Source organism: Dendropsophus ebraccatus, chromosome 4 (assembly GCF_027789765.1).
Source record: "Dendropsophus ebraccatus isolate aDenEbr1 chromosome 4, aDenEbr1.pat, whole genome shotgun sequence".
Classification (NCBI taxonomy): Eukaryota; Metazoa; Chordata; class Amphibia; order Anura; family Hylidae; genus Dendropsophus; species Dendropsophus ebraccatus.
Genome location: NC_091457.1, coordinates 146,651,454 through 146,677,927, shown reverse-complemented (window position 1 = coordinate 146,677,927; position 26,474 = coordinate 146,651,454). Strand labels below are relative to the sequence as shown.

Below are 26,474 nucleotides of genomic sequence, written 5' to 3'. Positions count from 1 at the left end.
AGAGGTGAGAACAAGCACCCTATGGCCCAAGTGACTCTAGAAAAGAGTTGCCCGTTCCACTGAAGTTCATAGAAAGAGCCAAGACATACATACTAGATAGACCATAGGACAAACAAAGGTTCTGAAAGCGGCCCACCTATTAGACATTTATGATACACCCTTCGTTTCTACATGGGTCAGAAACACACACACAAACATGCTGACATTTCTTATAGATCACTTTTCAACAGTCATCTCATTATCACAGGCAGCATTACAATGAAAGGTAACACCTCCATTATGGAGCTGGAGGCAGATAAGGATTTCCTCCCTCTCCCCGTAGTGACCTCTAAATGAGTCACTGAAAACAACCTGTTGACTTCTACGAGGTACACAATTAGATAGAGGTAGGTGGATAGTTGTACAACCATTGACTCTATAATAACCCGAGCAACTGTTATGGCTAATATGGACAAAAATGATCCTTCAGCAGATTGGTCATACATGATATCAAGGACACCAGACAAAAGACGAACAGGGTTTTATCAAATGTTCTGAGAACAGTCTCTCAAAGGGCATGTTCATACTACGGAATCCGCATGGATTACATCCCATGGATTCCTTAGTGGGAACGTGCCCAAAGATAATTTAAGGAGGAAAGGACTTTCGTCGAACTATGGGCTAAAAGCAGCTTATCCCATAAATACATTGAGACCATATCAAAGCTCAGCCAATGTCTATGAGATCAGGAGAGCTACCCATTGGCCAAACCAGCATTAAGCCAACAACTTTATTGTATGGCCAGCTTTAAAGATGAAAAATTTACCGTATATACGCGTGGTTAATATCAAGAGAAGGGGGAGACGCTCTTCTAGTGACAAATTGTATTGAGGGTTATAATTCCTCCATTAGATAAACTGGGAAAAGCAGCACTCAATGGACCTGGGACTTATTTAACCTTTGTAATTTTTCTGTTTGGTTTATTGGCTTTTCAAGTAGTCTGGGAGTCTATCGGGAGAGGTTGCAGAGGTTCTGGCAGCAAAATCTGTTCCACATACAGTGAAAGTCACACTACATGTCTGAGACGCCTCAGGGATGCATTTTTCCAACACATCAGACTGGGGGGAGGGGGTCTTCTGTAGTGCGAGTCATTTAGTGCATACTCCTAACAGTCAATGGGATTCAAAACTTTTAACAAAATGACAAAAAAAAAAAAAAAACAATAAAACATAAAAGGTCATCCCACCATGCAGTCACGGGGTCTATTAACATAGGAGTCTGAATACATTTAGATATACGCTTTTATATAAACCCCATCCATCAAAAGTTTCAACCTGCCGCATGAGCCATTCCCCCTCTGCCAGCTTAGGATCTGTAGATTCACATAAATAGGGTCCTCTGCGGACTCCCTGCACAGAAACTGCAGAGTTAGCAGATTTGCGGCAGAGATGTAAATTGAATTTAAAAAAAAAAAAGTAAATGGCCCAGATTTATCAAAGCATGCAATACAGAAACTTGTGTAACCTGCCCAAAACAGACAATCACTGCTTAGTTTTCCATTCTGGTAAAATGAAAGCCGAGTTGCGACTGGTCATGAGGGGCAGTTTACACTAGTTTCTAATAAAAGGCATCAATCACAAGTTTTGTAGTTCTGTCAACAGGTTTAATGGCCCCGTACAGCCATCCATGACGCAAAGAAAAAAAAAAACTGGATGACTTTTCTCTAATGACTGGGTTAATAGGTTGCCAATGTGTGAATGCAGCCGGACAGCCCTACGGAACGTGTGAATGCAGCCTTTCAGTTTGGTAAATCTGGGCCACTATATTTGAGAGTCCGCAGACATGGATTTTGCTGCAAAATCCGACACATTGCAGATTTTTCTTCCACCCAGGAAAAATTCAAAAAAGGAGAAAAAGAAAGAAATTCGGCCCTCCAGCTGCAGTAAAACTACAATTCCCATCATAAGTGGAGGCAGCTAAAGGTTTGGCTGTCCAGGCATGATGGGTATTGTAGTTTTGCAACAGCTGGAGGGCCGAAAGTTCCTCAACCATAATGCATCCTAAGGACACGTGCTGGAACTTACACCAAAAGGTTGAAGAAGTCTGGAGGGAATAAAAAATCTTTAACAAAGAGGAACATAATGAACAAGGCCTACTTACCTCTCCCTGTGCCTCTGTAGTGCTGTATTACCGATTCGGGACCCCCGCCGGGCTTGGAGATGTCCTGCTCCAGTAATTCGGGTGATCGATTGCCTGCTCAGCCAATCAGAGATGGGAGCAGAACATCACTCCAGTCACTAATTCGCTGAACATGTGATCCATAAGCCGGCAGGGATCCTTAAGTCTGTGACGTGGCACTTTGAGGGGCATGGGGAAAGGTAAGTCGTGCTTCTTTATTAAGTTGCCACCTTCCTGCTTCTAAAATTCTTATTTTTCTCCTTGAAGAGGGGTTAGCCTAGTATTTGAAAAACATGGTTGCTTTCCTTAAGAAACTGCACCACACCGTCTATACAGCAACTAGAGAGAACCTGCGATATCACATCCCACAACCAGGTGCGGCACATTTTCTGTAAGAAATCAGCCATGTTGTTCTGTTCTTGTATAACTACTTTAAGCTCTGGATGCTCTTACATCCTAATGGACGGTATCTCTGGGGAGCCAGTTTCTGCTGAGGTCAGCCATTCGGGCTGCAGATCTTTTCTTCTGCAGTCACTCTCAGGAAGTTCTCATGTGTGCAATACTGCAGATGCCGGGGAGCTGGAAGAAATGTCACGCCACACTTACATTGGAGCTAGCAGACCTGTAGACAGAGCAAGACTGTCTGGTTGAATCAGCGCTGATGCTGCTGTGAACACAGGTCTGTGTCTACGCTGGAACCTGATAGCGAACAGACCGCTTGTGACTCCTTGTTTGGGTAACATCACCTACATATTTATACTAATTAATACACAAATCCATTCTATTGATTTGCGGAATATAACATATATAATAGGGGGTGGCCATTTTCCCTCGGTAGCATGCAGAGAAACCCTTTATGCATGGATCATAGCAATTTATAAAGTCTATGGGAGAGTTTCTACAGCATGTTAGGTGACCTGTGCAGGGGATAAGGAAGGTGTACAGTACTCTAGTGCTGCAGACGCCAATAGTAAAGGGGAACTATCAGCATGTTAGATGAATTTAACCTGCCGAATTTAACCTGCCGAAATTTCCCTATTGCACAGGAGGCACAGAGGAGCAAGGTATGCGTCTTACTTTTATCCTCGGTTCCGTTCCCATGCACCTAGTTGTTGACTCCACGGTCCGGTAAGACCATTTGGAGCACTGCCTCCCCCCCTTGACGATCCAGCCACTCAATTAATGATCATTACAAGGGGTGGGCGGATCGTCCATATGGGGGCAGGGCAGTGCTCCTAATGGCGCCCCAGCGCTCCAAACAGTCTTACCAGACCACAGAGTGAATGACTAAGTGCAGCACAGGACCGGCACCAAGGATAAAAGAGACATACCGCCTCCACTGCAATAGAAAGATAGCAGCAGGTTAGATTTGTGTAATCTGCTGATAGTTCCCCTTTAAAGGGGTAGTACAGGTCTATATCACAGATGACAGGATAGGCCGTCGATAACTGATCGGCTGGGTGCCAACACCAGACACCCCATGAATCAGCTGCACACCAGCACAAACTACTGTATACAGAGTTTGCAGTTCTATTATTGATATATTTCTGTAGGTTCCATCACACACAGAAACTGATTCTGTAAAACAAAATGCATCTTATAACTAGAAGAAAAAAAAAAAAAAAAAAAATCATACCTAGAGGAGGGTACAAATGAATATAAATATCTCTAACCTCAATAAGCTACAAACCAAAAGAAAGAATAAAACAAACCACACACATTAAAAGGCGGCTCTAAACATTAGCTAAGTGTTGACTGAACTCTATATTTGCATGTTTGACGCCTTACAAAACCGTCCCCTATGACAATTACAACATTGCCAATTCTATACTCCTCTAGGCAAAAAGTCACTGCCAGAGGGGTCTAACAGCGGTTTGTTCACCGCTACACATTGGAAGGAAAAAAAAAAAAAAAAAGGAAACACACAATCGGGATGAATAGCAGATGGTTGAATGAGAATTTGCCTAGCAGCTATCTTAAACTGTCAATCCAATGTTAAAGCCATTTTACACAGGCCGATTATCAGGCAAATAAGCACAATCCCAATAATCGGCCTGTGAAAAAGTGGAAGCAGCAACTGCACCTTCATTGGCCGAGTCTTTTGCGCAGCCATTAAAAAAAATTATCGCCCGCACGTTTTAAAACAGGGAATGTGCGGCCAATACCGATTAATTCGAATAGGCCACGAAAATCCTCTGCAAATGAGCACTGATCTCGCTGATCGCTTGCTAGTGGGGCTTCCAGCCATTCCATTTGTTGAAAACTCTGCAAACCAGTAGTTTGTCTCCCGATTTGTTTTGATCATCAGGTCGGAGACTAATGGTCCTTTTACACGGAGCGATAAAGCCTTTGATCGTTTAGTGATTTTTGAAGCAACGATTTGGTTTTTATTCCGGTCAGAAGAGATAAATTGTTTGAGAATATGTTGAAAGACAACGATTTACAAATTTCCTTTCTTGTGGTTTGTTAGCTGTATTTACATGAGCAGATAATCGCTCAACAAAATCGCTATTGCGCAGATCTGAACGCTCCCACTACCTTCCTGGCTTCTCCTGCTACTGCTGGTGGAACTGCAGAGCCAGTCTCTGAAGTGACAGGCCGCTCAGCCAATCACAGGCCACCGTGGTATCCTATCTCAGCCACTGATTGGCTGAGTGGCCTGTCACTTCAGATACCAGCTTTCCAGTTCCACCAGCAGCAGAAGGAGAAGCCAGGAAGGTACCAGGCAGCGGGCAGAATCACCAGGGTGAGTGGTCAGGTATCTATCAACTTTATTTTACACTAGGGAAGAGCTGCATGGACATTATATATATATATAATTACACACACCTTGCTGCATGATGGTCGAGCCATATAATAGCTTAGTAAACAAGTGTCGATCTAGCAGATTGGCGCTTATTTACTATTTTGATGAGGCCATCTAATATAGCCCTATGGGTCTTACTAGATGAAGCGATTTTTTGTTTTCTCTGATTAACAATTGCAAACAACCTGAGATCATTCACCATAACGCACGGAAGGATAGTCATTAGTTCATATACTCTAGCATACAAACGACTGTAAGGAACAAGCAATGTGTACATACAACGAAAGGTTGGCATCAGCTCAAAAGATGCGATCCTATGAAAGACATACCAACGATTTTTGGTTAGTCGTTTAACCGTTGCCTGCATACACACAGAAAGATTATCAATTATATTTTATGATTTAACGATTTCTCGCATTATAATCTTTCCCTTATAGGGCCACATATACAGTATACATACACACAAAGACCTTGCTGTACGATGGTCGAGCCGTCTAATAGGCTCAGTAAGTGAGTGCCAATGGACAACATACCACATAGGTAGACCCATGCCCAATGAGAACAACCATCAAGAAGATTGAAGCTTATTTAAAGGGAGACTATTGTTTGTCTCAACTATCAAGGGGGCAAGGATATATGAAGGATTGCTGGATCATTCAAGTAGCTCTTTACTTCCATACTTGTTCCCTGCATATCTGCTATTACATGAGGAGATGGGGTTAAACCATTTGATTTTTTTTTTTTTTTTTTTTTTTTTTTTTTTTTTTAAATTAAGCCCCTCGTTTCACACTGTGTCCTGGTGTAGGAGGTTGATAAATTCCCCTCTAAGAGTACAGACACTTTAATTAAACAATCCTGTTACTATTAATTGAGCCATCCTTCAGATACCTCTTATATAATATATTGTATATAGTAATAAAATACATATACAACCATAACATTACCAAAATTGAAGACGTAAGAGATAAACCTCCTTCAAATTTGTGTGTGAATTTAGGTGATTTTTTTTTTTTTTTCCTTCGTCAGGAAAGGCTCAAGGCACGCGCACATCTGTTTTAAAACAAGCGACGCTCTTTAGTCTAGCAGAATCCAATACAGGCAGATATCATCCTGATAATCCAGCTTTATCTCAGATTATACGGCAAAACTATAGATTAGAACAGATCCCATAAACTTGTTAAAGTGATACGCTTAAGCTTCTGTTATTAAGCGTGTGCAGAATAATCCGAAAGTGCCCAGGACACCCACCCAAAGCACTGACCAGATTCTCATTGATTTTACCGTACGGGCCTGATCCATCATAGAAGAGAGCTCTTATTACAGGCCGAGGCTAATGCTAAATGGAAGCTAACCTCTAGTAACCAGATTGTTTTCGCTCTGCTGCAGTTTTTCAGGAAGCAATTTTATTCAATTGCCTTTCTCGTAAAAACGGGATCGAGTCTCTACGTAAATATGCTTTTGCCGAACCCACCCAGGCCAACAATTTTTATGTGGTTTTTTTTTTCGCAGGAAGAATGTTCATTTGGTAACCTCGAAATTCCTTGAAAATACAAGAACTGCAAAGACTGGGATGGGAAACCCTGGGCCCTCCAGATGTTGCATAACTACAATTCCCATCATGCCTGGACAGCTGAAGCTTTCGTTGTTCAGGCATGATGGGAATTGTAGTTTTGCAATAGCTGGAGGGTCGAAGGTTTCTCATCCCTGGTATAAGGGGACAGATTTAGGGCCCATTTACGTACAGGATTATTCTACTGTGTATACCCTTAAAGAATTCAATCCCCCCCCCCCCCCCATTCAACCGGCATATGGCACTGGACTTTTCTCCTCCACCATATAAAAGCAACTCATTTTCTATGCAGTGGAATATAGTAAGGAAGGAGAAATAGTAGCATACAGCGTGATATCCTTTTTTTTTTACGTGGGCTCAAACAAAAAGTGAAAAGAACCTAACAATCTGGTAAAGCGTGAGTATTTCTATTGTCAAGGGCAGAATTCTGCGCTCTACCCAATTCAGCCTTCCCTTCATAACTGCATTCAGAGCAGTCAAAAACAGATCCTTAATTATCCAGAGCTGTCAGCCAAGCAAAATACCTGGCAGCGCAATGTAGTAAAACCGCTGACGTAACTGATGAGGAATTGGTAAGAGGGAAAAGAGGAGAAAATGAGCAAGGCTTACTTTATATGGTAAAGGGGAACGAAAGCGACTCAAATCATCACTCATCTGCCAGAGGTAATCAGCAGGCGCCCATGGGACAAAAGCCAAGACAACTTATCTGAGCAATGGGTGCAGACCACAAAAACCTCAAAAATTCACTGACACACAATCACAGCCCTGAGACTATAGAAAAACTACCATAATCTCAATGGGTAAAAAGGTGCCCAGGAAGATGCAAAATCCACAAACATCCTTGGAGGAAACCAGATACTGGGGTTAGATGAAGGATACAAAGCCAGGCACATGTAGAAACCTGTACTGAAGATCCTCAAAGAAAGTCAATGTTCTCCCCACACCGTTCCTTTTCAAAAAGGGGAAAAAAAAAATCTCAATCATGGGTGGTCCAAACTCATGGCATGGGCTATGGCATTTCTTAGAGCCTTCAAAATTATTTACCACCACTCAATGTTACAACACGGAACGCTAGGCAGGGAAAAAAAAGCATATAGTCTATGGATGTTCACCAGTGATGCCCAAGAGATTTCGGCATTCTATAGGTGGAACGATAAGCTTACTGACTAGTAGCACTTTATATGGAATGTCAAAAATAGAGTACTAGCAGGCATATCACTAGAATGTGCAGTGACATATAGTAGCTGCAGGTCAGCACCCAACCACGTGAGTGACAATCTGAAGCAGACGATCAGACAATGGGAGCATCTTGTGTTGGGGGGGGGGGGGGGTTCCAGACACAAAATCATGCATGCTGCTATCCAACATGCTGATTATTTTTGTTCTCAAGAGAAATAACCCAGTGCCAGGTGTCTGGCAGCAACAGTGTCCTCTCCCTGATGAGAACACATGCATATCGAGGGTGGACGCAAGCATTCATCCAACAGCTATGGACACTGATGCATGTTCGGTGCTATAACAGACTTTAGTGGACCATGTGCTGATGCAAAGTTGCATGAAGGTGACTCACTTAAAACTACTAGGTAAGGCTCATTCTTCAAGTTGTCTCAACTCAGGATTTTTAGCTTCTGGTCAGTTTGCCATGCTTTTAAGGGTCAGTCTAATGATGCTGCACCACATGCAGAGACAGCTCATGCCGGGCGATCAGGTTGCTGCAGCAACAGTATGATACCTGGCAGGTTCCCTGCACAGGTCCTATTAAAACAGCGCTCATGCAAGGAACTCGCAGAGCCTGGTACAGTTGCCTCGATATGGAGGCGGCTATCCAAATGCCCCGCTGGCACTGATGGGCTGTGCTGGGATAAACCCTGGAACACACTGCAATAATGGTATAGAGATTATATATAATATATTATATACATACACACATACACACACCAGGAAACCTCCAAGGGTGCCTGTATCTTAAGGTCCTAATCTACTCAGTGGGGGCCAAACGTGTGTCTTCTGGGGCCATATAAGTCGCTATTTGTTTTCTGCAGAGCCAAATGAGACAGATGGATGCCAGACGCCACTTTATGCCTATACGGTGACATCTGGAGGAGGTTTATGTTGGTAAAGCCTCCCAATCTATAAAGAAACCATAAAAACCTTTATAATTTTTTATCACTCAATTTATAGGGTTAAACAAGACGTAACGAATTCTTAAAAATGTCTAGCCATATAAAAGCCATGTATTCTACATCTGCAGTATAGCATAAAACCGCTGCACCGAATCACAGGATCAGCTTGAGACACTGCAGTCCAGCATGCGATGGCTTCCTTCGCCTCATCGACTCTCCCTCCCCAACATTGTAATGAGTCTGATGCACTGAGTGTTCTCAGCATCCCCCCATCCTCCTCCAATCCTTCTGTGCACACACACAGACAGCCAATACTACTCCTCAACATCTTTTATGGCTCCGGTTCTGCTAGCAGAAAACATTCTTGATACAGTATGAGCTGTACCTTTTTGTAAGGGTGTATTTCCATCACAGTGTTCTGTACAGGTTATATATGCGAGTCAGACAGATTAATAGTGGGGACTGTATGTAAATGATACAATAAATGGAATACTCCCCCCCCCTCCTGTCCCTGCAGCTGCGTCACCAATGCTGCCAGTATCTCGGTAGTATTTGCTTCTTCTGGGTTCCATTCTGTCCCATCTTGACCCCACGGGACATCACACAACCCTGAAGTGGAGACTAGCAGGAGACAAGAAGCATCAGCACAGCAGCTGCAGGGGACCAGAGGATGCGAGTATAGCATATTTATTATTACTACACCACCCCCACCCGTGGATCAATAATTTTTTTTTTTTTTTGACACACGCTTTAAAGGTCAGTCCCATTTCCTACGCACCACCCCTCAGACAAAATCCTGCAGATCAGCAGAACATTAACCATTGTGGTCCCTGCAAGAGATTTCGGGATCATCCAGAATATGGCAAATTGTCAACATAAACAGATTTGTTTCATGTAAAATTTTTTGGGTTAGGCTTTCCAAGTATTTTGCTCTAAAAATTTTTATGCAAATTTGCCATCTCCCATTGGGAAAAAAAAAAAATCTGTCTGTAGGGAGGTGACCTGCAATATCCAACCAAATTAAAAAAAACCTCGAAACATAACTAGAAGAACCAAAACACACATCACTCTGAACACCACCCCATCATGTTTGAAGGCTTTTTAATGGGTCCAACAATGAATTAACACTGTATTAGATGTATTAGATTGGCCAATAATAATTATCTTCACTCTTAGGCATCCAAAGCTTTAGCTTTGATGGTCCAGGCATGATGGGAACTGTAGGTTTTGTCACACCTGGAGAGCCAAAGGTTGCCAATCACTGCCTTACAGGATAGCTCCCTATCAACAGCACTTTCTTCCTTCCGGATGAGAGCTAGTTGCACAGGATTAAAGGCCATTTTCCAAGGAATGCTTCTTTCTGTAGTAAAAAGCGTAAAAGCGTCAGATCAGAAAGAAAGAAAACGGCCGCTCTTTGGCCGATTGGATCTCTGGACTGGTGGTAAAATGTATCGGTCGTGTAAACGGGAGGTGTAGCCAATGGGGAATGTTACTGGCTGGACGAATTATAGAGATTAGTCATGTGACCCAGCTGCACGATTCACCATGCTTTGTAAAGGCATGGCTTCAGGCAGTGTATAAGGACCTTTACCACCTAGGTATCGACAGCAGGATCTCCACATAAAGTACTCTTCTAAATTTATTTTCTATTAATATAAGTTATATAAAGCAAAACTTAAAAAAAAAATGCTGGGCCATCATTTAATGCTAAAACTAGTTCTGATGGTGCCAATTGGTCTCAGCACATGCCCGCTCAGCCAATGACTTAATGAGGCACTGACTATTGCAGTCTATTATCCAGAGAAGGAGGTGCCTGCTCAGCCAATCACTGACTGAGGCACTGATTATTGCAGTCTATTATCCAGAGAAGGAGGTGCCTGCTCAGCCAATCACTGACTGAGGCCAGACTACTGCAGGCTGGCTGAGCAGGCACCTCCTTCTCAGGATAACAATGACCGGTCACTATAAAACTAGTGATGGTGAAGGTTCACAGCAGTAGAATGCACATTTTTATTGTCATTTCCCCAGCCTGAAGACATCTTGATGCAAGTCGTCCCCGGATGACCTTTCTAAAGGAATTTCTTCATCAAATCTTGTAGCACAGCATTAAAATTAGTCATAACATCATGCTCAGTGGGGATCCAACCTCTGGGACACCCTCCAATACCAAGAAGTAGACCCTGTGGCTTTTTCCCCCTAACACATCAGCGCTAACAGCTCAGTAGGGATCTGCAACGAGGCTCTAAGTAAATGGGAATTTGCTGCAGTTCCCCGCAGAGCAAGTAGCCAGGAGTACAGCTGTGCAGGGAAAACTGAAGGCGTTAAGCACCATAGCTCCATTAATCTTGGGACCGCAGTGGTCCCTGCAGTCTGATCCACACAATGAACATGTGATGGCATAGTCTAGCAATATGCTATCACTTAGAAGAGCAGGGGGGGAAAAAACCTTTAATAGGAGAATAAAAAAATAAAAAAATAGTATCATCTACATATCTACTTCAAGACCGTCAGAGAGCGAGTGCCTCTCTGTTCTCTCCTCTCAGCATCATGAACAAGTAGGTCACTGAACAACAGGCTTTGTGACCCTTTCAGCATCAAACACCAAGTCTAGCTGACATGTCATTAACCCACTACTAACTTTCCCTTAAACTCGGTCCCTTAATTAACACCCCCCCCCCCCCAATATTTACCAGCGCTCTACACAGAGGAGCAGCGGTCCTATAGGACCAGACAGGACTCTAAACTGAAAGACAAGACAACCTGAATTGTATCAGTAACAGCTAATATTCTCCAATGAGTTGTTTAAAGAATATAACACTAACATATAAAGTACGTGTGTGTATGTATATATGTATATGCCATATAAACTAAAAAGAACATGCGAGTCCCTTTACACTCCATTACCCTTATTATGTCTGCTCCACATTTCGCTTCTGTCAAAATGAAAAATAGACGGCATTGTAGGACGGCACGCTCACAGAAATAGGTGACAAATAGCAGGTGTCAATTTATCATTGGAACCAAGTGACCCAAACGACCTCCTAACTCTGAACATACGACCTCAAAAAAAAGGGGGTCGTCTGGGGACAGATGTTTTGAGGTTGTAAAAAATGTAAATTAAAAAAGGGGGTTATCCAGGATTACAAAGACATAGATGCTTTCTTCCAAATACAGCGCCCCCCTGTCCCCAGGTTGTGTGTGGTATTACAACTCTGCTCCATTCAAGTGAGCTGCAATACCAGACACAACCTGAGGTCAAGAGCGGTGCTGTGTTTGGAAGAAAGCAGCTATCCCAAATATCCCCATTAATAAGGCTACGTTGCCATGGGTTTAACTCCAAATGACCACATGGGCAAATCGCATTAGTTGGGTGCCCAACCGTTAAAATATGAATGCAGACAGTAACAATAGTTTACATAACAGACCATATTTATAGCACCAACATATTCTACTGTACTGCATAGAGATTGTCATTCACATCCTTCCTTGTCACTATAGATCGGCTGGGGGGCAAGAAGTGCCCACTCTGCCAAGCACTGGCTGATCCAATGATTGGCTGAGCAGGGTGGTGTCTGTGGGAAACAAGAGCAGGGGCACCAGCAGCTGTGGGGAGGAAAGGGCGATTATCACTTTATTTTCAGAGACCCATCCGAATTCTCTCCTCATCCCTGGATAACCACCCCTTTATCACCCCTGACAGATATAAGATATATAGACAGAATATTTTTAGGGAGGGTGTACTCGGTTTAGAAAAGACGACCATATTAGGGTGGGTTCAGACTACAGAATTCTCGCGGATAAATTCTGCGGAATTCCATCGCCTGTACGCGCGCCTTTCCGCCGGCTCCATAGACACCATTCTATGAGCCGGCTGATTCCGCATTCCGCCGAAATAATTGTCACGTCAATTCTTTCGGTAGAATGCGGAATAAGCCGGCCCATAGAATGGCGTCTATGGAGCCGGCGGAAAGGCGCGCAGCCATGAGCGCGTACAGGCGATGGAATTCCGCGGAATTTATCTGCGAGAATTCCGTAGTCTGAACCTGCTCTTAGAGAGTTTTATGTTAGCGTTCCCTGTTCTGGACACACTACACACAAACTAGACTTGTGTCACGACGTATAAAGTCTATGCGCCAGGCTTACAGCAGGACTGGAGCTTTGGTGGAAGAAGATTTCTTTACAGATGCCAAAAACCACCACCAATATGCTGGTTGGCCAAGTATCACACAACATGCACGTGCTCTCATGGGAATTTTACAGGTGTGAGCAGTTAAAAGGACAAAGTTATGGCGATTCTGGCAAAAAAAAAAAAAAAAAAAAAAATAGTTTTGACCACATACCACTCAATAGACAGGACCATATACCAGATCATATGTGACAGTAGTCATTAGTTCAACTAAATGGAAATTGGGTGCCATTCACAATCGTCAACCACCTGTCAAAATGGGATGCAGACATCTATCAGCAGGTAAGATGAATATAACCTACTGATAGCTCCCTATTGCTCATGGGGAGCTGAGGGTGTACGTATGTCAGTTACATTCATCCTCAACACCGTTCCAGTGCACTTAGTGGTTTACTCCAAAGTGTGGTAAGACCATTAGGAGCATTGCCCCGCCCCCGACCGCCTCATCCCTTCTAATGATCATCAATGGAGCAGGCCACAATGGCGCAAAGGATGAGGGGCAGTGCCCCTAACAGTCTTACTGGACAAAAGAGTAAACCACTAAGTGTACGGGAACGGCGCTGAGGATGAAGGTAAGAGACATACCTTTATGCTCAGCGCCCAAGCGCGATAGGGGGCTGTCTCTTACCTTCATCCTCAGCAACCTTTCCCATACACTTACTGGTTTACTCCTTGGTCCCGGAAGACTGTTAGGAGCACTGCCCAGCTTCCATAGCGCTGTTTCATCATATCACCCCTATGGGGACGGGCAGTGCCCCAAACAGTGTTACCAGACTGTGGAACAAACAACTAAGTGCACAGGAACAGCGCAGAGAATGACTGTAAAAGACAACCCCCTATTGCGCATGGGCACTGAGCATGAAGTTCTCTTACCTTCATCTTCTGCGCCTCCTGTGCAATAGCGAGATATCAGCAGGTTAAATTTGTCTGAATGTAACCACATTAGGTCCATTCAACCCTTTAAAAATCTGTGGTCTTGTCTGAAACACGTCTATACATCGGCATCACCTTTTGTCAGTCTTCCGAAATATAAAGGAGACCAATTTATGCCCCTAAAATATATAGTGTCAAGAGGGCCTTAAAGAACTTTGGGGAACATTTATCAGTTTTTTTTGCGCAGCTCCAATTTAAAATCCCCCCCAGTAGCACCACTAGATTAGATGGCACTCGCCTCTTGATAAATTCAGCATAGTGGAGGCGGTCGCACAACTGTTTTTGGCCTGTTCCAGGTGAAAATGTTGATAAATATTGTGCACGAAGGGGACCCCCCCCCCCCCCTGAACTCAATGCCATGGCCCCCACCCCACCCATATGGTGGACAAGGTACAAGCTTATAAAAAAAAATAAAAAAAAAGTGTACAAGTTTACGCTAGGTGCAGAGCTTGATAAACATGCTTCTTAAGAGTTACCCATTCGGCTCATAAAGATCTTAAAATCTGTTAAGGGCAAGACCCATATGCAAGTCTATAGACCTCAAAAAAAAAAAAAAAAAAAAAAAAAAAAAAAAAAAAAAAAAGCTAATAAAATTTTTTTGCCATACCCTTCCATATCATTCTATGCTGCCGCCTGCAGAGCCATCAATGTTGTGACTATTTGTCCATCCCTATAGAGTCCCTCACTTACCATAATAGCGTCCAGGGGGAAATACCATAGGTGTGCAATGCACGCTCACAAATCTTGTTTAGTCTTCCTACACATCAGTCACTGAGCAACGTGCTGTATTAGTACCCACCAAGTCTCTGTCGCCAGTGACAGAACAGCCTTTGGCTATGTTACACCATACATGTTTATAGTTTTTCCCAATGGAAAAACATTGTCTATTTGCTCCACCGTACTTTCTTGGATGACAGTAAAGGAGACGATTTACCATAGACATAAAGGAAACCTGCAGAAAAGTGAAGCCCTGTCTGCTCACACCATTACGTAACTCTAGAGATGATCTGTGGATGGACTGTGCAACGTAACCACCAATATGTTTTACGCGTCCTGCGACATTTGTGTCTGGTAATGGAACTTAAGGTCTTTCATTCACAAAAAGATAAAAAATTTCCTTAAAAAGGAGGAATCCTCATTCCTCAGCCGGTGTCATTGATCCTGTAATGGCCAATATGGATTAAAACGTGTATGGCTGTGTCAGCATAACGATTATTCAGCCATCCCCCCCCCCCCCCCCCCAGTCGTCATGGCTCCATCCTCAAGGGGCTCACAATCTACATTCTAAATTAACCTCTTCTTAGGATTTCTGGAATGTGGGAGGAAACGTACACACAGGGAGGACATATACACTACATGCAGACGCCGCCATGTGCTGGAAGACAATGGTGCCTACTACCTCGCCATCCTATTACCCCTATTAGGCACATTGTAACTAAGGCCATGGTATAGAACAGGGGTGTCAAACTAGCCGCCCTCCAGCTGTTGCCAGACTTTATTCCCATCATGCCTGGATAGCCTTGGCTCTGGCTGTCCAGGCATGATGGTAATTGTAGTTGTGATAAAGCTGGAGGGCCCCAGTTTGACACCCTCGGCATAAACAGTGACCACTTAGGGTAGCTTCACACGTACCGACTCGCAGCGTTAATAACGCTGCGAGTCGGTACGTGTGAAGCTACCCTTAAAGAGGATATTCCAGAGGATAAACATTATGGGGGAGATTTATCAAACATGGTGTAAAGTGAAACTGGCTCAGTTGCCCCTAGCAACCAATCAGGTTCCACCTTTCATTTTCAACAGAGACTGAGGAATGAAAGGTGGAATCTGATTGGTTGCTAGGGGCAACTGAGCCAGTTTCACTTTACACCATGTTAAAAAAAAAATCTCTCCCTATGTCTACAATTGCCCTAAACTTTCTCTTCTCCATCCTGACAGACAGGAAATAACTGCACAGCCAATCCCTGGTTGAGGTTGTCACATTTCCTGCGGGTTGGGACAAAGGGGAGGAAGAGATCAGCGGGGTAACGGGTGTGGGTGAGTACATGTTTTTTTTCCTTGGCCTTTGATAAATTTTGTGCACCAGGGGGGGACACACACCCCTGCGCACAATGTCATGCCCCTCACATATGGTGAACAAGGTGAGACAAAGGAAAAGGAAGCAATGGGTGGGGTGGGGGGTGAACGGGTATGGGTGAGTACATGTTTTATACCTGGCCTGTTCCAGTTGAAAAGGCTGAAATTTTGTGCACGATAAATGTTATTTCTACAAGTGACCTAAACTTTCTTCTTCATCCTGACAGGCAGGAAATGACTGCACAGCCAATGCCTGGTTGAGGCTATCACAACTGTGACCAGTGATTGGCTGAGCAGGCATTTCCTGTTGGTTGGGACAATGGGGAGGAAGTACTAGGGGGAACAGGTATGGGTAAGTACATTTTTTTTACATTATACTACCAAACTTATCCTGTGAACAGATTAGGTCTAAACCCACATTTACATCCAAGGTTTTTTTTTGTACAGACAATGTATCATGCAATGTAAACTTGTATTATGTAAAGCTTCGGAGCTCAGCAAAAGGTAACTCATACCCCAAGGAGTATCTATGCCATGTCTCAAACAGGTCCTGACATTGTGCTTATGCTGCACATTTCTATTAAAGCACAATGCAGTACTACAGCCCTGGGGGGTGCTATACTGTAATCTGTTTGAGTAGGGGATACTTGGCTGAGAAACACTGAGAAAAGCTGATCAGGAGGAAATCTGTGCTCACAGGAAGGATCTGATCTCTTCCCTTTCATTCTCTCTCCAATCACAACATGTAAACAGCAATAGCAGATAACACTACTATGCAGAGTAACAGGATTTTACTTTACTCCCCCCCCCCCTTCCTTACAGCTTCCCCCATCTGTCTGCAAACCTGAAGTGGCTGAAACGTGCCGGTAATGGATAAGAGGCGGCTGCTGCTCGGTCACTGGATCTGCTCAAACCGCAGCTGGGTTATACAATAATACATTTATCTATTTATTTTTCAGTCTTCTAGAATTCATTCAGCTTCTAGTCCAGTCCCTGCCCCACCCTCTAATAAAATATGGAGATGTTAGTAACGGATTAGGGTCCAAGCATGGCTTATACAACCAGGAGGATGCATTGCAGAACCATAGCTCTCCAATGTACACAGCATGCGCCATATGTGTCCAGACACTGCGCCTGATGCATGGGATGGGAAGTGCAAAAAAAAAAAAAAAAATCCTTAAAAGGCGAGAGCACAACGGGAATCACTGCAAAACCGCATTGCAAAAAAAAAAAAAAAAAAAAAAAAAAAAGCAGCAACAGCTATATAGGACGAACAGGTCAAAGCCTACAGCCCAAACCGGCCATGTGAACAAGCTGCATAGTCATTAAAATGTTAAAACCCCCCCTGGGCCAAATATTCATTGCGTCATAATCATCCTGGCAGATTTCTGGCAGTGCCCAGGCGGCCTGCACCGCAGAATATGTCATGTATGACAGTGTCTGTGCCCAGTGCTATAAGGACACGTTCCTGTAACCTAAAGTGACTGTATAGACAACCTCAGGTTATTCCCAGCATGCAAAAAAACCTCTGCAGCAACAAGGTGCTGGGGGATCCTCCTGTGAGCGCCCCCCACCCTGAAAACACGTACAAGGGAATGGCCGAGCTTTCCATGTACAATAACCTTCAAATTGCAGCAAGCAACCCCCCCCCCCTTCCACCACCAAAAGCGAGACGCCCACTTTACTGTAACGTGGATATTACAAGCCACTAACCAGAAATGCAGGATAGACCATGAACCCCTCTGCAGGATTCCCTGCGCAATCTGCATTACCCAGGGAATGCCCCAGCCATGATATGTGACCAGAACCTGGAGGACTAGATCACTAGGGCTAATAATGGAGCCCTCCCCCCCCTCCAGCACTGGGAACGGATGGGATTCACCCCCCCAGCCAGCGGTTCCGTATTTATCAAACACATTCAAACGATAAACAAACACAAATGTTTCAATCAACAACAAATCGCTACATTTCTAACGGCCACTAACGGCCGGGCGGCTCAACGGTTATAAAGGAGAAGAGAAGGGGGGGGGGGGTGGGGGAAAGGAGGTAGACTACAAGAGAAAGCCAAAATACAGAACAATAAAAAAAATATATATAATAAAAAACAGGCACAAAGACAAAATGGGGAACGGCTGCGAGAGGCGTAATGCTCCATGCGAGGTCTAAGCCGCATATGGAAGCAATTAGGGAAAGAAACAAAGGGACAAATACAAAGAATGGGGGAGAAGTGGAGGAGAAGAGGAAGGAGGGAGGGAGGGGTGGTGGACGGATCGATAACGAATGCCCCAATATGGACACACGGAGACATACTGCAGCCTTACCTGCGAAACCATTTTATTCTTCTCCATAAAACACAAGAGGAGAAGAGCAGAGAGGGTGCTAGCACAGGATCGGAAGAGCTGATCGCCTCACACTCAAGATTTTTTGGTGGGGGGGTAGATATCGTTAAAGATCCTGAACAATTATTTTCTGTCCTTGTGTACGACTCCTTCCTTCCTTCCTATCTTTCTTTGCTCCCTTTCTCTCTCAGGATCAGGCTCCTCCTTCTGACACCAGGGGCAATTTATCACTGCTCTGCCACTCCTCCCTTTCCCTCCCTCCCCCCTCCCCGACTTGCTCCCAGCTCTCTCTCCTGTCTCTTCCTTTCCCCTCCCCCTTCCTCTCCTGCCTGGCTGACTAGAAGGGACACATCTCCCATTACACATGGCAAAAAAAAAAAAAAGAGAGCAAAAACAGACACAGCTGTATGGAGCTAAGCTAAGAAACTGGAGAAAGAAAGAGAAGAAAAAAAAAAGTAAAGCAAAAACCTTACAAAGTATCATGGAGAAGGAGACAAAGAAGTGAATAAAAGAAACTGAGACTTTTTGCAGTGCTACAGTGTGGAGCAGGACTGCAGGCAGAGACTGTGATTGCATGGAGTCTTGGGGACTGCAGCTGTCACTTGATAGTTAACATCAATCAGCAGCACTGCAAAAAAAAAAAAAAAAAAAAAAAAAAAAAAAAAGTATCCAGACCTAAATCTGAGATAGGTAGAAAGAAGAGAACAAAGAAACAGGAAAATACCTCTGAGTATGAGTAATTCACACAGGGCTGATTCATGGCACAGGTACAGGCTGCAGTGGATTACACTATTAGGAATGTGGATACAAACCACATTCAAATGATAGGATTTTTTTTTTTTTTTTTACATGCGGAAACAGACCTGTGAGGGTATGTGCACATGATGCTGATCCGCTGCAGAGCAATGTTTCTGCAGCCAAAAAAAAAAAAGTCAAGCAATGTATTTAGAATCCATTGTAGAAAAGGAGAAAACCTGCAGCAGATGCTCATGGTGTGAATGTATCCTAATGTAAAGAAAGTCACGGTTACAGGATAAGCACAGATTTAGGGTATAAACCCACACACCGTATAAGCAGCATATTTACTGCTGCGATACGCAGCAAATACGCAGCAGATTAGATCTAAGTAACTGAACACAGCATGAAATCTGCACCAACAAATCTGCTGCGTATTTGTTGCGTATCTGCTGTGTATACGGTGTGTGGGTTTGTACCCTTAGGGTGCAAACACACACAGCAGATACGCAGCAGATTTGATGCTGTGTTCAGTTATTTAGATCTAATCTGCTGCGTATCTGCTGCGTATTTGCTGCGTATCGCAGCAGTAAATGCGCAGCGTATATGCCGTGTGTGTTTGTAGAATTTACTGTGGAATAAAAAACAAACAAACATGGAACTAAATCCACCTTTATGGTGCGTTCACACCTACAGGATCTGCAGCAGATTTGATGCTGTGTTCAGTTATTTAAATGAAATCTGCTGCAGAAAATCAGCTGCAGATCCTGTAGGTGTGAACGCACCATTAAAAAACATCTTTTATCTCCGTTAGGCACAACTAAATTCTGCAAAGAAAAATCATATGGTTCTAGGATTTCTTTTCGATAATAAAAAAAAACAACCCATAAAAGCAAAAATAAATAAATAATTAAAAGTCAATAGGGAGATAAAAACTACACTGCAGCGGATGTCAGCATGCGTTTTTGACGGGTTCCTGATAATCCAGATAGTGAAAGATGGGTAAATTTAGCCCAAATGACCAAAAAAAAAAAAAAGTTTTGCAGCTTTGGCGCATTCAGTGTACAAACACACACACCGTATACGCAGCGTATTTACTGCTGCGATACGCAGTAAATTAGATCTAAATAACTGAACACAGCATCAAATTTGCTGCAGATCTGCTGCTTATTTGCTGCATATACGGTGTGTGTGTTTGAACCCTAAGGGTAAATTCACACGGGCGTCTCACATAAAAAAAACGCAGCTAATCCGCACCTAATCCGCAATACACGTATTAATAATAATAATAAATGTATTGCGATTAGCTGCGTTTTTTTTAATGCGAGACGCCCGTGTGAATTTACCCTAAGGGTGCCTTCACACGTACCGTATCGCTGCGTTTTTAACGGTGCGTCTTTAACGCTGCGTTTTTGGTGCGATTTTTACATACGAGTTTTGATTTTTACATGAAAATCATGTGAAAATCAAAACGCGCATGTAAAAAACGCAGCGTTAAAGACGCACCGTTAAAAACGCAGCGATACGGTACGTGTGAAGCTACCCTAAAGGAGAACTCAGGCCAAAACAAAAAATCTGGTGCCGTGGGGTATATAATAAAAAATGAGTAATCTGCACCGCGTCAGTGCTCCCAGAACTCCTCCAACTACTACAATGTCACAGTACGTGGGACACCGCTGCAGTCACTGACTGGCTGAGCGAATACTTTCCCCTAGGTCGTGATGTAGCAATAATCTTGAAGAAAATGAAGTCTAGCAGCGGTCAGAGAGCTAGTGATCTGATGCAATTAGGGGGGGGGGGGGGGGCACACATAGGGACAGGTAAGTATACATTCTCTATTATGTTCCCCCACCCCCTGCCTGCACTGGATTTTTTTTTGTGGTTCGAGTTCTCTTTTAAATTTAAAGGGGCTGAGCTTTAGGCCGGGGCTACACAGTGATTTTAGCTGCCAAATAGAAAGTCTTTTGGTTGCACGACTGATAATACTTTTTGAAGTCAGAGCCTCGATGAGCCTGTGAGTTTCTCATTGAGGGGCTGACTGTTTTATTAACACTTCCTGCTTCTAATTTTTGTTCCTGTGCTGGACATATAATGGGGGAGATTTATCAAACATGGTGTAAAGTGAAACTGGCCCAGTTGCCCCTAGCAACCAATCAGATTCCAACTTTCATTCCTCACAGACTCTTTGGAAAATGAAAGGTGGAATCTGACTGGTTGCTAGGGGCAACTGAGCCAGTTTCACTTTACACCATGTTTGATAAATCTCCCCCTGTGACAGTGTACACAGGTCTCAGGCCAGAGTCATAAAAAAAAATACATGGCCGCACATCCACATGCTATACACTGATCTACTGCTTGATCAAAATACTAACGCCTGATGTTCATTTTGATTGTGCCGATAAAGTGTACAAGCTGTGCGAGTCCCTCACCTAAATGGAGCAGCCTCAGATGTCAACAACACCAATACCCCTAGAGGGAGTGACCCAGTGGTCCAACAACCCCAATGACGCTAGGACAAGCCCCCGGCTCTGGGTCACCCCACCCCACAGAGCGCTGCAGTAACAATGGCTGACACACTCCATTTAGGTTGGGGACCCACACAAATCAGGGACTGTGAAGTGGTGTGCTGGTGTATTGTGGATGAGTGTACAGCATGTGGATACGCAGACACATCTTTCTCTCTTCACTCAGATCGGACTGAGCTCCTAGTTGGCTGTCATCTTAGGAGAATCATATAATTAGGGAAGCACAGATCAACATATGAAAGGTACAATGTGTCTCCTTGCTTGATCAGTGATAGCAGTTTGGAATGTGAATTCTAGCTGACAGATGTAATTAATTCTATTAAAAGGGGTTGTCCAGCAAAAATCTTTTTCTTTCAAATCAACTGGTGTCAGAAAGTTGTATAGATTAGTAATTTACTTCTATTAAAAAATCTCAAGTCTTCCCATACTTATTAGCTGCTGTATGTGCTGCATGAAATGTTGTTTTATTTCCACTCTGAGGGCTCGTTCCCACTGAGCAAAAGCAGCTGAATTTCTGCGCTGAATCAGCGCTGAAATTTCAGCCGTTAAAATAGGTGCAGAGCTAATTTCCATTGTGTTGAATGGAAATTCTGCTCTGCAGTTCACACAGTGGAATTTCCGCACTGAACTAATCCGCTTTCCGCCAGAAGAATGAACATGTTCATTCTTCCGCTAGCGGAAGCCTATACAAATCAATGGGGCTCTGATTTTCTGTTTCAGCGCGGATTCAGCGCGGATTCAGCGCGGAATACAAGCGTAATACAAGCGGAAATTACTCGCTGAATCAGCGCGGAAATGGGGAAAAGGGGGGGAGGAGGATTCTAGTATATGTTCTGGTATAGTCTAGTTTACTCACCAAATACTCGCTGAATTTCAGCGCTGAATGCATGCGGATTCAGCGCGGATTCCTCGAGTATTCCGCGCTGAATTTGTCAAGAGCTGATTACGAGCTGAACACTTTCCTAGCAGAATACGCAGGGATTCTGCTTACATTCTGCTTATATTCTGCTCGGAATTCAGCGTCAGTTGATTTCAGGCGGAAATATTTCCTTGCGTAATCCGCTCCTTTTGCTCTGTGTGAACGTAGCCTGACACAGTGCTCTCTGCTGACAGGAACTGTCCAGAGCAGGAGAGGTTTTCTATGAGGATTCATAGAGAAGCGAAACAAAGTTCCGGTCTCGGCCAGAGGTGTCAGCAGGGAGCACTGTGTCAGACTGGAAATAAAACAACATTTCCTGTAGGACATACAACAGCTGATAAGTATGGGAAAACTTGAGATTTTTTAATGGAAGTAAATTACAATTCTATATAAACTTTCTGATATCAGTTGATTTGAACGAAAAAGATTTTCGCTGGACAACCCCTTTAAAGATCTAAAGTCTTCCAGTATTTATCAGCTTCTGTATGTCCTGCAGGAAGTGTATTCTTTCCAGTCTGACACAGTGCTCTCTGCTGCCACCTCTGTCCATGTCAGGAATTGTCCAGAGCAGATGCAAATCCCAATAGAAAACCTCTCCTGCTCTCCAGACTAGAAAGAATACATCACTTCCTGCAGCAGCTGATACGTACTGGAAGCCTTGAGATTTTTTTTTTTTTTTAAATATAAGTAAATTACAAATCTCTGGCACCAGTTGATTTTTGTTGTTGTTGAACGACCCCCCTCATTTCCAAACTGCAGACCACCAAGCTCAGGCCCCTTTGGCTACTATCACATGGATCTGCTGCAGACGTCTGAGCTGTTATAAGTGCGGATAATCCACAGCAGATTACCGATACTCAGAGATCTCTTTCGCACCCTGTGGATAAAATCTGCCTAGACTCTGCACTGTGGATTTATAATCCCTAGCATGTCAATGTACAATGAAGACCTAATGCAGATTCATTGTCCCAGATAAAGCTGCATTGTTGCTTGAGATTAATTTTTTTTTATATAATTTACATATTGGTATATGTAAAAGTGATTATGGGCTATAGCCGGAAGAGCTGTAAATATTACCCCCCCCCCCCCAGCATTGTGGATTTACTAGATGAGACCATTACACTCTCTATACATCCGACATGCAGAGAATAAGGAATTCCAATCATGTCCTTATTCCTCAGGTGAAATTCTCTAGGTGTCCGATTCCTTGTCAGTGAATTGTTCACCTCCAGAATTCTAAACACCTTGGAGGCTTCTCTCACTCCTCTCACCAGGGGGGTTCTAAGATCTGTCACCTCCGGCTTTTGATCCCCCAGGGGGAGATTAGGGATGAAACAGGATTAGACATCTGACAGGGGAAGGGGGGTGGGTGATGGGTGCTGAATTACTCAATTATACTTTTTGGTGGCAAATTGACCACCAACATAGGTTGTCACCCACTCAATACTGACTCATAATTTTAAAGCAACCCCTCCCCCACACAGCTTCAATAAAAGCTCCATTGCTGTTCTTGTAGGTTATTTACACTACTTTCTGAGACCCCTGAATGGCCCATCTGCCATGAAAAGACATACTGGAAAAATATGCTCATATACCGCCATATATATAGCACAGTTCCATATAAAGCACAACCCCACGCTAAAGTCTCATCTCTAGATATAAAGCTCCTCTTTCTGGACCCAGTAACCAGACCTCCACACCTTGTACCTTCACGGCTTTGCTGGTTTATTGAGGACACACTATATCAGACCTTACCATGTGGTTGTCAGCCATGAGAATGTCTTGTCCGCTCTAATCGCCTTCCCCTGGAAACAAGAAGAACCTGGGCCTGCTGAGGCGGAGCTGGGATGGAGGAGAGGTAAGGGTCCATTTACACAGAAAGATTATCTGACAAAGATTTGAAGCCAAAGCCCGAAACAGACTATAAACAGAGATCAGGTCATAAAGGAAAGACTGAGATTTCTCCTCTTTTCAAATCCATTCCTGGCTTTGGCTTCAAATCTTTGTCAGATAATCTGTCAGATAATCTTTCTGTGTAAATGGACCCTAATGCTACGTCTACACGGAAAGATTATCGGCGAATTTTCGCGATAACGATGGAATTTGAACGATAATTGTACGTGTAAACGCAGCGAACGATCGATAAATCGTTCATTTTGATCTTTTAACATGTTCTTAAATCGTCCTTCGTCGTTCGCAAAAAATTCGTCGATCGTTCCGTGTAAACAGTCGTTCACTGATTTCACCTATGTGTGAGATAGGCTTAAGCGATCGCAAAACGATCGGAAAACGAATTTTCGGTACGATATATCGTTCCATCTAAACGCTGATCATTATAAAAGAAAAATCGTTACTTAGAAATCGTTAATCGTACGATTTGGCGAATTATCGCTCCGTGTAAACCCAGCATAAGCCATTCTACCTATTGGATAAGGCTGCGTTTTTGTGTACTGTTCACATTTTCTGCTTCTAAAAGGTTTTTTTTTTATACAAAAATGTGTATCCAGAAAAAGAAAAAAGGATCCCTGTAATGTAATGTCAGTAAAAAAACTGCTGCATGCTGCGCTATTTTGTCCGGTTAGACAGAGTGGTTTAGCTCCATTTGCCAATGACGGAACCTCTGACATAGTGCGGAATCCTTCACTTGTGCTTCGGTTACTGGACAGAGAGGCTCAATGTGCCTCATAGGAATGAATAGAGAAGCTGATGTTGGTAGTTCAGCATACTGATTGCTGTAATTTGCACTTCGTCCATATAGAATCATGTTTGGTGTTTAAAAAAAAAAAAAGCAATATTCTCTGCATAACGTGTTTGGATAATCTTTCTGGCAGCAGTGTTTTGATGCGGGCGCATCAGCACACGCCCGCATCAGAACCTCCCGCAGCACACAATGAAGCAAGCGGCCGAAGCCGCTCGCTTCATTGTGTGAACTGACAGGTCTTTCTATGGCCGCAGTTCATTGAATTGCAGCCGGAGAAAACTGACATGTCAGTTATTTGCGGGTCCGCATGGGATCCCGGCCGGAGCATATACAATGTGTATACGCTCCGGTCGGGATCCCATAGAAATGTAGGCAATGTTCCACACTGCATAAAGTACGGTCGTTGTTGCCGATGGCAACAATGGCTGTACTTTTACGTAGTGTGAACATAGCCTTATAGTTTTTTCGAAAAAAATTTAGGTTCTGAGTTGGAGTAAAGACCCATTAATTATTGTCAATAGGCGTTCTTAGAAATTCGGCCTGTGTACATGTGTCGGCAATCAGATGATGAGCGGGAAAGTGCCTGGTCCTATTAGCCGCACATCTCTCTGAGTTATGCTGCGTTTACACGAAACGATTATCGTTCGAATTTTCGCAATAACGATCGCATTTGAGCGATAATTGTACCGTGTGCACAAAGCAAACGATCAAACGACGAGCGAGAAATCGTTCATTTTGATCTTTCAACATGTTTTTAAATCGCCGTTGGTCGTTCGCTGAAAATCCGCAGATCGCTTTGTGTAAACAGTCTTTCACCGATTCACCCCATGTAAAAGATGGTCTTAAGCGATCTTAAAAATGATCGCAATAACGATTTTTCTTACAAATTTTCAACCGATTTTTCTAAGGATTTATTCGTCTAAACGCTGATCGTTATAAAACCCAAATCGTTGCTTCAAAATCGTTAAACGATCGATTTGGCGAATTATGGCTCCGTGTAAACGCAGCATTAGAAGGAAGCACTCATTATCTTGTGTAATTCCTTGTAACTTTGTAACTTTTATTGATACAGCTTTTAACAAAGTCACATATGTCTAATAATAACCATTTATTATGACCATCTTAAGGCCCCCCCCCATACAAATTAGAAAAGGACCATTGAAAACCACCAACTTTCACCATGTCTGTAACAGCTTGAATGTTTTTTTCTGTATACCAGGATCCCTTGAAGTTGTAAGCAGAGGTCCCGGGCTGCTGAGTGGTGCTATATGTAACAGTGTGGCGGCTAAATGTTTAATGCCCATCTGCAAACATGCATTCTTTGTAGTTGGTCAAAAAAAGAAGTGCTGACAGACATTAGCAGGCAGTTGCTTCCTATACATTGCAGTCAATGGCCTTTTAAGGCAA

At 43.4% G+C, this 26,474-nt stretch overlaps 1 protein-coding gene across 12 annotated transcripts in view; it reads right to left on the bottom strand.

Annotated features, from left to right (window-relative positions):
* Positions 1-26,474, bottom strand: part of RBFOX2 (RNA binding fox-1 homolog 2) — a 142,965-nt gene that overhangs the window by 81,459 nt on the left and 35,032 nt on the right. The window contains exon 1 of one of the 12 annotated variants that reach the window (XM_069967371.1): positions 18,170-18,414. The exons of the other annotated variants lie outside the window; for them this stretch is intronic. Within the exon in view, the coding sequence (XP_069823472.1) occupies positions 18,170-18,196 (27 nt within the window). The 5' untranslated portion in view covers positions 18,197-18,414. Of the gene's footprint in view, positions 1-18,169; positions 18,415-26,474 lie in introns of those variants that run through there. 12 annotated transcript variants of the gene reach the window in all.